A 14,595-nucleotide genomic window follows, 5' to 3' on the forward strand; every position below is an offset into this window, starting at 1 on the left:
CGCGCCGCGTGCGCCCGTGTGGTGCGGCCGTGGCTTGGCCGCTTGGGGGATGGAAGGGGCGGCGAAGAAACGGAGGCAGGATGGAGAGGAGAGGAGGAGAAGGGGAATAGGGTTTAGAGGAGTGAGGAATTGAGGATTTATACCTAGGGTTTTGATGGTTGTGGGTCTTGGGCCATCTGCATATTGGGCTAGGCCTATGGGTATTTTCAACCCACGGGTTAATGGGTTCGGGTGACAGGAGAACGTACCCACACCCGTGTACCCGATGGGTGAAGGTTTTGCCCGTTAACGTACCCATGGGTATGATGTTTGGAACATATATACACTCTAGTAGAGTAAAAACCCAACGGGTTTCAGGTCGCGGGGCCCCGTTGCCATCTCTAAAAATGAATAGCTTGGATACGGAAACATACGAATTATCTCGAACCAATATAAGGATCGTATGATGGACACGAATACGTAAATAATATTTCTCAGAATACAAAAACCACCTAAACTTATAATAGAAACAAATAAAATCACACATAATTAGCTTATTTTATATAAAAAGTTTCATCATAGACTAAACAATACCAATGAAGTTCAACACATACAACATTACTAGTATAAATGCATGCCTAACTAGTATTATAACATATTTTATAAAATATTTAAATGTTTAACTAATATTAATAGTGTGGACTAGTACTGTTAGATGGGCTACTATTAAAATCTAAAGAGGTAGGTTGTAGGCGTAGAGTTAGCAAAAAAAGGGGTATATTTCATGTCTTCATCAGATATTTGAATAATATTGTTCATCAGATATCCTTATTACTATCCATATCCATCGGAAACTTAGATACCATATTCGTATTCGTATATGATGAAAAATATCCGTATTTGTATTCACATCTAGATTATCCAAGTATTATCCGCTCCGAACCGTATTCATATTCAGTTTTCTCCGGAGCAGACGAAAACTATCCATTTTTTCTTATCCCCTAGCTAGTTAGCACTAAGAGAACAAGAAAGAGGAGGATGAGGAGATGGACCAATGTGGTGGTGGCCTAGTGGAACCCACTTCTTGCATTTATTGTTAGATGTTGTATTTTCCTTAGGTCCTCATATATTACGTACAAGGGCGAATCAATCCATTGGGCTTTCACTTGGAACCCTACGTATACTTTCATTATGGCACGAGTTAGTTGGTCAAATCATCATCAAAGAGCAACAAGGATGATGATTGACGACTTACGGAAGGAGATACCTAAAGTCATGCTGGACCATTGAACCATGTTGGGCTATATCCTCTAGGCTAGTTAGTTAGTCTATACACAATAACTAGTATAAGACGATTAATAGGTTGGATTGAGAGCTTATCCACTAGAAAAGTAATATACTTGTTGCGCCACATGGGAGAAGAGCAAATAATTAAACATAATAAGTGATAGCAGGTTACAATTTGGGTGATACTGTGATAGAGCAGTCAATTGGTCGTGAGCAAGATTGACAGTATCGAGATACACTATGATATTACCCGGGCAAAACGGTACGTGCCGGTTTTAGGATCATTTTCGGTGGTATCGCGCTAATATCAGGATATGAGCGTAGGACCATTAGAATCATGCTAGGATCGAGATACTAACTGTTTCAAACTAACAATATTTGAATTCAAAAATCAAAACTATCTGAATGCATTTGTGTTCATGTATCTTCAGAATCGTTGTTCAATAAAACTATTAGCACTAAGTGGGTGGTTTTCTCTTGACAAATCTCTCTTTTTTATGTTATATATTATTATGACTACATTTTTATAGAATGGCTATATATAATTAATATAAATATTAAATTAAACTTAAAAATGAAAATCTTATAGTATCCCGATAATACAATACAATCCTACGATCCGATACTACCTAAAATTAGGGATAAACATGGATTGGAAATGGACAGAAACTAGCTATAACATATTTGTTTTCTTTCTTCTTTTTTTTGTGAATCGAAATCAAAAACGAAAACCCCGGATATGGAAATGGAATCGAATACAGATAACATAGTGAATAAGAAACGAAACGAATACGGTAACAAATATTTCTCAGAATAATAAAAACCCCTCAAGAGATATCGCTTGTTTTTTTTTTGAAATAATTGGTCAACATTTCCAAATTTTATATCACCAATTTGGTAGGTAGGACCACAATCGTATGTGAAAATCTATTTTCCTAGCATTTTCTAAGAGACCCACATGTCAATATGATTATCCACATCCTAGTCCCTTGATCAAACCCATGACCTCTTCCTTCATGCATAGCTTACTTACCATCTCATTTATCAAGTTCTTATTGGCTAGATTAAAGATACTATTCATTTTATTTCGCCTCTCCGAAACTAGTAATATTTGTTTTAAGCTTCAAATATTTTCAAATACAAATGTCATAAACTACAAAGTATTAGACCTTATTGAGGTCAACAAATTTGATATAAAGCATGTCTCCATAGAAGGTCGTTTGAATTGTAAATTCCAGATTTTGTAAAAACATATATGGCTTTTTATAACAAATATTTACACTTGTAAATGATGTCAAATGATAAATTTGTCAATAACAAAGTAGTAGAACTCATCGAGCTCTACAATTTTGATATGAAGTTATTCTTGATCCAACTTCATATGATAAAGTTATGTATATATACGTGTTTTCTAAAAATTAATTGTTACCTACGGATATCCAGAAAAAAAACTCCACATAGTTTATGACTGTTTCCGATTTCCGAATACTAGTCTACCATATTCGTTTCCCTTTATAGGGAAAAAATATCGATATCCATTTCTGTATTAGAAAATTATCCATCCGATACTATCTGTTTCCGAAATATGTCCGGATAACGGAAACTATCTGAACCATTTTCATCCCTACCTAGAGTCTCGATACTAGCAACCTTGTGGATGGCAGAGGCCGTAGGCAAGATCCATTCTCACGTTTTTGAAAAAAAAATAATAAGAAGAATGGTAAAATCAATGACTTAACATAGAAGTGGCAAAAGTAAATAGTGATTTAAGGGCATGTTTGGATTGAAGCCAATTCTTGCCCTATCAATTATTTGGTAGTTTTGAATAGTACCTGTTAGCTATTTGGATTGAGGCCAAATCTTACAAATTTAATACAGTTAGAACAAAAAAAATTTTATAGTACCAAAACCTGCCTAAGATCTGGCATTACCAAAATTTTGGTAGAGCTTTAAACCAAAACAACCCTAAGACCCATTATTCGTCGAGTTAAAAAGTGACAACGAAGGCCAATCCTCCTCTGGGCCGGCTTGACCGGGCCGGGCTGCCCATGGGCCATGGCAAGTCTAGCTGTCCTTTTTTCTTTTTTACAATTCCTTTGGTTTTATCTTCACTCCAGTCAATGACACCTCTACCCCCACATATCCCTTGTCCCCACCTATCAGTGGCACACTCCAACCGACGAAACCCAAATCCTCCCCCTTCGCAGAGCCCACCTTCCATTTCCACGTGCTCATTCACGCCCGCATCATAAACTGATACTCTGCGACCCACCAAAAGCAGCATCCATTTAATTTAATTTAATTTCCCCTCTCCTTTATTTTTTTTCCCACCCCCCACTGATTTCCTCCCTTTTTTTTAACATATATTATATTAAACGAGGCGACTAATTCTTCGCCGTAGAAATCACAATTCCGAAGCAGAAACAAACAGCGACGCCATCGCGTCGCGTCATTCTTCCAATCGAGAACTCTTCTCCGGATTTCCTGGTTTTTTTTTCTTCTTCTTCGTCGTCGTCGCCCCCCCTCCTCTTCGATTCGTCCGTTTCCCAAGAGCACAATGGAAATCGTAGGTTTTAGGAACAGGAATTCGTATTAGCGAGTGGTAATTGCTGCCGGTTGGTGGATAATCCCATTTCGATGGCTCGATCGGCGGTTTAATTTGCGAATTCGTGAGTTTTTTTTTTATTTTGGATTCTAGGGTTCTCGATTCCTCCTCCACGCGAGGGAAGGAAAAAGTTGCGGAAATCGTAATCTCTTTTGTTGTTGTTGCGTCCTTTTGGCTTTAACCCGCAGGAAAAATTGTGGTGAATTTCTCGTGGACTCCGGCGCGGCAAGGGTGGAGGAAGGCGTGGACCGCGCGCGATGCAGTACCACCAGCACCGGAGCAGGCTGCCGCCGCCGCCGCCGTTCGGGCGCGGCGGGGGTGGCGCCGGGTACCCCCGCGGACACAAGCAGCTGTACGCGCCTCCGCCTCCGCCGCCGCCGCAGCATCAGCAGCAGCGAAGGTACGAGGTGCTCATGGAGGCCGGCCGCCTCGCGGCCGAGTACCTGGTGGCCAAGGGCGTGCTCCCGCCGTCCTCCTTGCAGCGCGGCGTCGGGGCGTGGGGCGCTCCTTCTCCTCCTCCTCCTCCTGCTGCGGCGGGGGCGGCGCCGCCCCCGCCGCAGCAGCAGCGGGAGGACCCGGCGTTCTATGGCCGGAGAAGGTATGATGATGAGTATAGCAACAACTCTAGCGCCCGGCCTAGGAGGAACAGTAGCAACAGTAGCAGCAGCAGCAGCAGCAGAGATGATTACAGTGGTGGTAGCTACAATGGGAGAGGCAAGAGGAAGTATGGGGATTACAGGAGAGGGTATTCGGATTGGGGGAGGGATAGGGAGAAGGAGAGAGGGAGGCCGGGTTCGAATGGCCGCCGCTATGAGGAGAATGACGATGAGGATGGGGCTCCTGGTTTCCGGAGGGAGCGGAGGGGCAGTGGAGGGAATGATGATGCGAGGAGTAGCGTTGCCGACGTGTATAGGGAGGCAACACCATTGATGAGGAAGGAACTAGGGGATTTGGAAATGAATGGTACTGAGTCAAGGGCCGCGAATCCCAGTGGTGAAGTTAAGGAAGCTGATGCTCCGCAGATGGTGCAGAGTGAAGAGAATGAGGAAGGTGAGATGGAGGAGGATGGCATGGTGTTGAATTCGGAACCAGAGGTTGTGGAGCTAAGGATGGACACAAATGACGATGTTAATAATGCTTCTGTTGGTGTTGATATGGAGACAGAGTTGCAGCGTTCGCTCAATGGTAACGTTCCAGGTGAGAAAGCCGAAGATGACGACAAAGTTTTGGTTGAGTCTGCTTTGGACAGTATTGCTTTGGATGATGAGGTGGCAAATACGGAAAATAACTTGCACGGTGATGAGAGGAATTTGCTTAAATACTGTGAATATGCAAAAGCTCCAACTAAGCGCAGGTCATCACGTCCACAAAGGAATGCAGCATCTGTCCAAATAGAACCAGCAGTATCTGAAACAACCGATCAGATTTCTATTGGAGAAGCTTCCCAGATAGTACCTGGTGAAGTTGCAAATGAGATCTCAGTGACCAACCTCAAGTCAGAAAATAGAGAAGATCAAATCTACCGAGAAAACACTGACTTTAGCACTTCCTGCAATGGTACATTGGAGCCAATTCTTCTTGAAGAAAACAATGAGTCAGCTGCGACTGGAAATATAATAGAAGAAAAGAATGATGTACAGCTCCATGTGGTCAAGGAACCAGAGGAAGAAGTAAATGTATCTGCATTCGTGCCTTCTCACAAGGATAGCTTGATGCAAGAAACTGACTTATCTCCATCAACGGCTTCTCACAAGGATAGCTTGCTTGAGGGTAACTTACCCCTGTTGACAGATTCTCACAATAGCTTGATTGAGGAAACTGGACCTCCATTGACACATTCCCATGAGGATAGCATGGTTGAAGAAACCAATCTCTCGTCCTTGACAACTTCTCACAAGGGCAACTTGAAACAGGAAACGGACTTATCTCAGACAATATCTTCTCATGAGAATAACTTGAAATTGCAATTTAAGGAAAGTTGTGGCATTGATATGCTGCCACAAGATGTAGACTTGATTGAATTGTCTGGTCAACGGAAAAGTGTTGGTGGTGAACTATTTTCCAATGTTGGAGCTGAAGCTGCCTCCAAAATGGAAGATGAAAATCTAGAGCAACCAAATCCATTTAAAATATGCGATCAGAACTTGATTGGTAGTTCTGAGGTTTCTGTGATACATAATAATCCTGGTTTGGCCCAATGCTCTACAGAAGGATCTTGCACAGAGTCACAGAAAAACCAGCATCAAGATTTTGTAACCACTTCAGGTGATATTGCTGGTAGTACAAATAATATGTGCCAACTTCCATTAAATAATAAGGGTGTCCAAGTAATTGATATAGAAGATGACACACCGATTGAAGTTGGTGGCTTTGATTCTTCAAAAGCAAAGTGAGTTGCTTCTATTCCAGTTATTTTTCTTGTCTAGCATGCTGTTTGAATTTGTTCTGTTTCTACCGTAGTGTTTTCTGCCCCTTTTTTTCCATTAGTGTCACTGTATAATGGTGTAGGAATTAGTTGCTAGTCTCCTTAAAACTATTTGTATCACTGTTTTTCTTTCATGGTCAAAGAGCTGTGTTAATTGTTCATGGGGGCCACCTTGTTGCATCAGGACATAAATAATATGATTGTTAAATCTCATTGTAGTGTTTGTATTTAAAAGATATAATGTGCTTTTGATCAGGAGCGACATGATATGCTCTAACATGGATAACATGATGGGCCCTGTTGTACACAGTGGTGATCTTCCTGGTATTCAAGATGGTTACAATCTTGCAATTTCTGATTATCTTGGTGGTGATATACCATGCTACCCATCAATGCAATCAGATCTTCATGGTGGTATAGGTGCTAATGATTCTGAGGTGAGACATCCTGATTAGTTATCACGTGGAGGCTAGTAGAGTTCCAAGAGAACTTTGCAAGAATGTAATATTGCACTGTATTTATTTCCGTAGATGATGTTTTGATGTTTTTGTTTTCCTTTTCAGGGTATCACTGTCATGGATGATCCAATATATGGGTCTCTCACTGATATTGGTAATTGTGACTAAACTTTAAGTTTCCTTAATCTGCATTATCTCTTTTCTTTCTTGTTCTGTATGGCCACTTTGTCAGTCTAAGATACATAATAAGTAGTTGCCATTTTCAGTTTAATTTTTTGGGGGGATGGAACATTCTAGTACTAGGCTGATCTGTTGTATGGTTCTGGTATAGAAACATTTACAAACGTGTTCTATTTTATATACTGTTTTTATCACATACTCCATGCAGAGAACCCCAGATAACTCCACAATTAAGTAACAGAGCATGTATTCTGATTCTGGATTCAATGGTCCATGATAGCCAAGAGTGGCCATGGCAAGTTGGACAGCAACAGTGGTAGTGTCAACTTGTCATGAAGCAGCAGTAGCACGTATGCAGGAAGGCAGTGGCTAGTTGATTGACTTAGGAAGGGGATAAAACATTAGTTGTATTCCCTTATGGATATACCCCTTCAGGAACAAATTGTTGAGATGTTCGCTGGTTCCTCCCAAGATACTATATCTGATGTAATTGGAAGCCAAAAATAAAAATAAAATCACCTAAAATAAAAATAGAACCAGGTCCTCTCTCCTCAATCACTTCTCCTACCAAGCATCATCTTTAGCACTTTCTCCTCAATCCATGCCGTGTGGCCTCTTCAGGTGGTAGTTACTCCATAGAGTCATCCTATACTTCACTTTGTCTTGTCGCATACAAGTTACAAGTGAGCCTTTAGATGGCACATGTTGAACAAATGGGGATTCCTGGTGGAATAACAAGACTTGACACACATTGAAAATCATGGATAGAAGGACCATACATGCCAGGAAGGAAAAGGCTGTGATGGTTGTCAACTTCTCTCTGGTATTAGAATAGTTGAAATGGCCCGTAGCAACGAGATTTCGAGGCAAAAAAACACACCCACATCCTTTGTGTTAGGAAAGAAAAGTAGAATGTTCTAGACTTCCAACCGTTCCAGCTGGAAGACTCTTTAATGGGTAGACCCGCAAGGTGCAGTTCCTGCTAACTTCAAAACTAAGAAAAAATATTCTCTCAGTTTACAAGTGATTTCAATTAATTTGGAGATTAATTAGACACAACAGGAGATCCACACAATATGGAGGGAGCAAATTTCAGGTCGGAGTAACTCTGAATTCAATCAGAATAATTAATCACTCATGAGAAAACACATGTATACACTGTAGGTCTTTGTAGAACTTCTACGGGCATGATTGCCATATAGAAATCCATTTATGTCCAGAGTGCCTAGATAATTGTGACGAAATCACTCTTCTAAATAGCAGCCTTCATGATCTCAACATCAGGCGCCATGAAGGCAGCAAGTAATAGTATGTCTACCCTGGTGCCATGTGCATATCTGTCGAATTTCAAGATTTAGAAATCCACTTTAGCAGCCCTCGAAAAGCTTTAAAGGCCTCTATAGCAGCCGAAAGAAAACATGCTCAATATGTAGCTATAAGTAGCTGCACTGGGATAATAACTAGAACCTTATTATTTGTTACTTTTCGTGGAACTGGAATATAGGATAGCATAGAGGAACTTGCGTGCCATTACTGGGATTTGAACCAGTGATTTACAGATTCATGCCATTGCTTTCCTTTTGATAATAGGGCATGTTTACCCCTGTATGAGTGGGCCTCATGTTCATGCATCCCCACAGTCCACCGCACAGAACTCTACCTTCACAAACCACCTGATTTATTATGCCCTTGTTTTTCTATGCTTCTCGTTCTGTACAGCAAATTACTGCATCAAACTCTGCTTCTAATTTTACTGAATAGATGTTTGGCACATGAGCACAAAACATTTGTTCATTAGTACACGGCAACAGTCTATATGACTATCTGCCAGTTATATTAGACTAGGAACCAAAGTGAATATATTGGATTGTACAACACCTTGTTAAATAGAGTTGTTCAGGATTACTTGATACACCGTTGAAATGTTGGCATGGTGTTAAGTTCATTTTTGTTGCAAGTGTTGCCGCTTTGGTTTTCTATGGTGTAACCTTTTGATATTGTTTAGCACTTCGAAAGTCCCATGCATCTTTTTTTCCCGATTTTCGCCTAGAGGCTAACCTCATATGCTATTATGGTTTCAGGTTTCATGGATGTCTGGGGGCAGCCAACACAGGATGACTACGAGAAGTTCTTCTAGTCCGCTGCCCAAAGAGGGCTGAGATTGTTGAGGAACTTTACAAATAAACCTGAGTAATCGGTAGCTTAGGCGAGAATAAGTAAAGTAGATTGTGCCCTCGTCTCAAAGAAAATGCTGTATCGGTCTTAGTTTAGCGTTGGTACTCAGGTTGTTGGGGGTGAATGGTGGTTGTTTAATCAGAGGTGTAGTAGAAGACATGTGTAAGGCCAAACAGCCGGACAGCACAGGATGGATAGCTTTTTTCTTGTTTCCCTTTTTGATATGTTGGTGTTCTGTTCTGTAGAATGATTCCGTTTGGATCAGTGTATGCTAGTTCCTACAGGCAAATGCTGCGTCTGGATCTAATGGGTTTTTATCTCGTTGGCACGATAGCGACTTCAAAGCAGATCCGAGACACTTCGTATATACTTCCGTTTCAAAATATAAACGACTTCTAATATATGCAGTTCTGTTCCGTTTATACTAAATTACTAATCCTGCAATTCTATTCCTTTTCAAAATATAAACGACTTCTAATATATAAACGTCTTATTTAAAAGACTATGAAATTATTATTTATTTATTGATTTTGTTTGTGACTTGCTTTATTATCAAAAGTAGTTTAAGTATGACTTGTCATATTTTATATTTATACTATTTTTTAAATAAGACGAATGATTAAACATTGCCAGCATAAAGTCAAAACGACATCAAATTTGGGACGAAAGGAGTATTTGATCCGAGATACTTTCGTATAAGCTAAATATAAGGACGTGACTACACAGCTAGCGGTAGCTGGTCCGTCTAAACCAACTACCACTCCATCTATAAGACACCATATCCACCTATACTTCAAATAAAATTTTCTCTTAAACTACTCATCAGATCTACGATTCGATTACACCGTTGTGTTTGTAACAATTAAATTTTTATAATAAGATATCACATGATTATATTTTGATTAAAAATTATAAATTACTTTTATAGTGTATCTAAATTACCTTTAGATTTCACTAAATTACTTATTAGACATATAAAAGTAAATTCAAGCCTAAAGGTAACTTACATATATATTATATAGGAGTAACTTATAACAAAAAGAAAGGGGTGAATAGCTAATTTAGTCCCTCCAGTTTCAGTGAAGGCTCAATTTGGTCCTTCACGTTTCATTTGGTCCACATAGATCCTTCAAATATTTGTTTTGGCTTGAAATCATCCTTGGGTTCACTTAATATGCCATATGGCTATTTCTAGTCAATATTTCTATTAGAAAATGTCATTTTTGCTCTTAATTTGTATACATCTGTATACTAGAAAAGAGAAAGCCAACATGAATAAACAATATTACAGATGTACTTCCCATTATTTCAACATATACACATGAAACTTAAGCAATTGCTATTGTATACACTTGCTAGTACATAATTTTTTTCGTTTTACATAATATACTATGCATTATCTATAAAAAACTCAAGCATGCAATTTCTCTCTTATACATGTGAATGATGAGGGGTATAAGTGTCATTTATGAAGAGAGTTGTTGGTTCAAGGATAAGTTTGAACTAAAGTGAAAACTTAAAGGACTAATATGGATATATTGAAACATCAAGGACTAAACTGAGCCTCAGATGAAACTTCGAGGACCACTTTGGCTATTCACCCAAAAGAAAGTAACTTTAATGAATGCCTTTTTTCATTGGACGTGACTATACAGCTAGTGATAGCTGGTTTATACTCCATTTAGTGTCTCCTTTCAACTTGAAAAATGCAATATTATATATCTTTTTTAATCTCTTTAATAACTTATATCTTTTAAATCACATATTGTTTTTAAGATCTATTTGCATCATTGTACTCCATTCAAAATATGTGACAAAACGATATTCATATTGAATATATTTAAACATTTTATTAATTTAAAAGTAATTTATTACATGTTAGAAAGTAACTTTCATGTTATCAGGAAGTAACTATTACATCTTATACATGGTTAATTCTCATTAGTTATTTCATCAATGTTATTTACAATCCATCAAAGGTTTTATCTTCTTTTCTCATTCTACATGAAAAACAAAAATGAAAGGAAAAAAACAAATCGGTGATTAAACAGATTTATAGAGAGTTACTTCTGAACCATACAAAAGTTATTTTCAATTCACATTAAAGTTACTTTTAAAAATTGTTAAACTTACATGTGTTAATCTGTACTGATTAAATAATGTTTTCTAGATAAAGTCATATTTTTATCCCTACAACGAATTTACTTCTAATGTCGTGACAAAGTTACTTCCGTTTTGTTTTAAGTTACTTTTATAATATATGTAAATTACTTTTAGACTTTATTGAATTTACTTTTATATGTCTAAGAAGTAATTTAGTCAAATCTAAAAGTAACATATATATATATATATATATATATATATATATGTGTGTGTGTGTGTGTGTGTGTGTGTGTGTGTGTGTGTGTGTGTGTGTGAGATAAAAATAATTTACGTGTATAATAAAAGTAATTTACAAATATAAATATTTTTTCATCGTAATATAATCATGTAAGATATTGTTGTGAAGATTTAATTGTAACAAACATAATGGTGTAATCGGATTGTAGATCGGATAAGTAATTTGAGAGAAATCTTGATTTGAAGAGGAAAAAGACATACATATCTTTTTAAAAAATAGCATGCATATAGTAGACCACTCCACGTGCATGAGACGGTTCGGGCGTCGCTCGTTAAGGCAAAAGCGAGAGCCCTCTCCAAATAGATTTTGATAACAATCCGGCCCAGGTGGGGTTGGCCGAGGCCCAATAAAGACTAGTCCAATAGGAGAAGGGTGGCTCTCTCTTTTAAGGTGGCTTCCTACTCTCAAGCTAAGCTTTGGTGTCTTTGCCAGCGGGTAACAGGATGTCCTCGTCAGATTTTACCTAAATATAAACGACAGTTCTGTTCCGTTGAATTAACTATTTGAAAAGAGAACCGCAGGTCGGCAACTGCCTGGACAAATGCTGCCGTGACGTCACTCAGAATAATTAACTCTTAACCTCGTTTATATGTCCTGCAATATGTGTGCACTACAGATGATCCGTCCAGAGCACACAAACAGTCCAACACATACCTTCCCAGAACACACAAACAGTCCTGCAATCCTCTATTGGGGCAAGCGATGTGTCCATAGCACAAGTGATAAATATTCAGTACAAAAATTTGTTGTTTATTCACCAAATCGTCTAGCACCATACAAGTCCATGTTCCCATGCAACAAATGTAGCCATGGCTCTGGGGTGAGTCAAAAATTATAAGTTGGTTGTACTATCCCAAGAATAAGCAAAAGAAAACGTAGTCTGAACAACAGTACGTAACCACAAAGATACAGCAAAAGAATATTGACATGCCATTATATTCATGACAGACAAGTGTTACAGGCATTATAGCCTGATAAATTAGTCCGCTCGGGATTGACCAGCACGAGATGACAAGATGATACCAACAATGAGACCATAGAGTGCAAGCGCTTCCGCAAAGATAAGGATGAGGATCATACCCACAAACAGTTTTGGCTGTTGAGCATTTGCCCTGAGAGCAAAAGTAGATTATGTTAGAACAGCGCACCAAGCAAAGCATAAAAATCAAAATTCCTGTGGTTCCAATCAAGCTGCACAAAGTGTCATGAAATGGTACTAAATGCGATCATATAATCCATGAAACTGTAGAAGGAACATATATCCATTGAGAGACATACATGCATGGTTTCCTTTGTCACAAATCAAGGTACAACGATAAATTACTGTAAATCATGATTTGAAATTTAATCATAGATCATGCAACATCCAGTTATCCAGTAGGTCAGTATACCAAAAGAATCTTAGCTGCGATCACATGAACTGACCGCAGGCATGAATTGTGCAGTAATGTAGATTGACAAAATGGCTAGTAAAGTTTGGCTGAACTACAAGGACATAACTTTGCATTGAAAAGGAAAAAAAAAGTATAACCGCATCCATTGGTACGTTCCTAGAAGGGCCAAAAGTGTTCAATAAATAATAATAAAGACAAGGAAAGTCAAACTTGACTATCAGAGCAAATTTTAAAATACAAAACTCAACTCATTAAGAACCTCAATTACCTGAGACATTTGAATATTTCTGCTAGGCATTTAAATAGCACATAGACCTATCCATACCATACATATAGCCAGTTTTAATTTATTAAAGAAAGGGTCAATTACTTGGAGCCAAGTGAAACTCTGTTTATTTAGTAACAGAAGAATTTTGCATTCTAGAACAATAGCCCCTAGAATAAGGGTCAACATTTACATGGCGCTGAACCCCTGATATGCATGGGATTGACTTTGCTGCCCAAACTCTGAGAATCATAAGCATAGAGATGTTTCCCCTTTGTATTCTTTTTTTCCTTTAAGAAAATGCAATGCCATCAAAAATTGATGATACAATTTATGTAAAGTTCAGTTACAGTAACTATTGTAAAGTTATTAGTGAAGTGAAACATGATGGCTATTTCTAACTAAGTTAACATATCAAACATAAATTACATCCATAACAGCTGTAAAGTGGGTTTAGGATCATTGCTCATATCCGCATATCACATTAGAAAGCTCAAAGATTCTAAGGATGTAGACATGTGAGAATGAGTAAAGGATTTCTCTTCTTTTCTAATGACTCCAAACAAATCACAATTTAATGGCATTAGGCACTATAGCAGTTCAGCAATTTTACCTCATTCCGGAGTATTATTAACAAATCCACATCAAAAAAAGTTTAACACATTTTGGGTGGGGGGGATTTCGGGATGGGGATAACCTGACGCCGGCGTCGCCGACGATGCCGATGGCCATCCCGGCGGCGAGGCCGGCGAGGCCGCACGCGAGGCCGGAGGAGAGGTGCGCGTAGCCGTCGAAGAGGAAGTAGGGCTTGGCCTTGGGGTTGATCCCGGTGCTGATGATGACGGCGATGATGAGGCCGTAGATCCCGAGCACCCCGGCCATGACGACGGGCACGATGGACTTCATGACGAGCTCCGGGCGCATGACGCCCATGGACGCCACCCCGACGCCGCTCTTGGCCGTGCCGTAGGCGGCGCCCATGCAGGAGAAGACGAGCGCCGCCGCGGCGCCCAGGAAGCCGAAGAAGGGCGCCGTCTCGTCGCCACTGAAGGTCGACGCGCCGGCCATGGGGGATTGGATTGGATTTGGTCTCCTCCTTCCTTGCTTGCGATGAAACCCTAGGGCGTTTGATCGAGGATTGGGGGTGGTCGCGTGGGGTTGGTGTTGGTGGGGGAAAGAGAAGAGGTGGTGGTGGGGGTGGGGAAGAAGGAAAGAGATATGTGGCGGAAACTACGGGGCTCAATGCTTTAAACTTGCCACACCATACTTTAGGCTGCCACATCTTTTTAGCCTTGTGTTTGGTTCATTGCCATGGTTATGGCAAGTCGCATTTTCTTACCATCTTACCCCACATGTCATAGACTCAATTCTTTGTCTACCTTTGCCACAAGTGTGGCTTACAATTTGTAGGCCATAAAAAATGTGA

General features: G+C 39.5%; 2 protein-coding genes across 3 annotated transcripts; one reads left to right on the top strand and one right to left on the bottom strand.

The window, feature by feature from the left end:
* The first annotated feature begins 3,571 nt into the window (after positions 1-3,571).
* LOC127762178 (uncharacterized protein At4g26450-like) lies at positions 3,572-9,398 on the top strand. Of its 2 annotated transcripts, none has more exons than XM_052286581.1 (5): positions 3,572-3,935; positions 4,060-6,260; positions 6,607-6,733; positions 6,860-6,908; positions 9,016-9,398. In XM_052286581.1, the coding sequence occupies exons 2-5, from the start codon at positions 4,129-4,131 to the stop codon at positions 9,069-9,071; spliced, it is 2,364 nt and encodes a 787-aa protein (XP_052142541.1). In that variant the 5' UTR covers positions 3,572-3,935; positions 4,060-4,128; the 3' UTR covers positions 9,072-9,398. The 2 variants fall into 2 exon arrangements, with proteins under 2 accessions (XP_052142541.1, XP_052142540.1); XM_052286580.1 differs by having other exon boundaries at positions 3,580-3,935; positions 6,553-6,733.
* A 2,802-nt stretch (positions 9,399-12,200) lies between these two features.
* On the bottom strand, positions 12,201-14,382 carry LOC127762179 (V-type proton ATPase 16 kDa proteolipid subunit-like). The gene is made up of 2 exons (XM_052286582.1): positions 13,867-14,382; positions 12,201-12,622 (listed from the first exon to the last, which is right to left on the bottom strand). The coding sequence occupies exons 1-2, from the start codon at positions 14,235-14,237 to the stop codon at positions 12,490-12,492; spliced, it is 504 nt and encodes a 167-aa protein (XP_052142542.1). The 5' UTR covers positions 14,238-14,382; the 3' UTR covers positions 12,201-12,489.
* Between the last annotated feature and the right edge of the window lie 213 nt (positions 14,383-14,595).

The sequence above is a fragment of the Oryza glaberrima genome, chromosome 2, assembly GCF_000147395.1.
Source record: "Oryza glaberrima chromosome 2, OglaRS2, whole genome shotgun sequence".
In the NCBI taxonomy this organism is placed as follows: Eukaryota; Viridiplantae; Streptophyta; class Magnoliopsida; order Poales; family Poaceae; genus Oryza; species Oryza glaberrima.

Bases quoted from the DNA above. Each gene is read 5' to 3' on its own strand.
- LOC127762178 (XM_052286580.1), top strand. From the start codon at position 4,129: ATGCAGTACCACCAGCACCGGAGCAGGCTGCCGCCGCCGCCGCCGTTC. The intron at 6,734-6,859 runs GTGAGACATCCT...TTTCCTTTTCAG, and splicing joins TAGGTGCTAATGATTCTGAG to GGTATCACTGTCATGGATGA. The intron at 6,909-9,015 runs GTAATTGTGACT...TTATGGTTTCAG, and splicing joins TGGGTCTCTCACTGATATTG to GTTTCATGGATGTCTGGGGG.
- LOC127762179 (XM_052286582.1), bottom strand. From the start codon at position 14,237: ATGGCCGGCGCGTCGACCTTCAGTGGCGACGAGACGGCGCCCTTCTTC. The intron at 12,623-13,866 runs GTTATCCCCATC...TTTTGCTCTCAG, and splicing joins GTCGGCGACGCCGGCGTCAG to GGCAAATGCTCAACAGCCAA.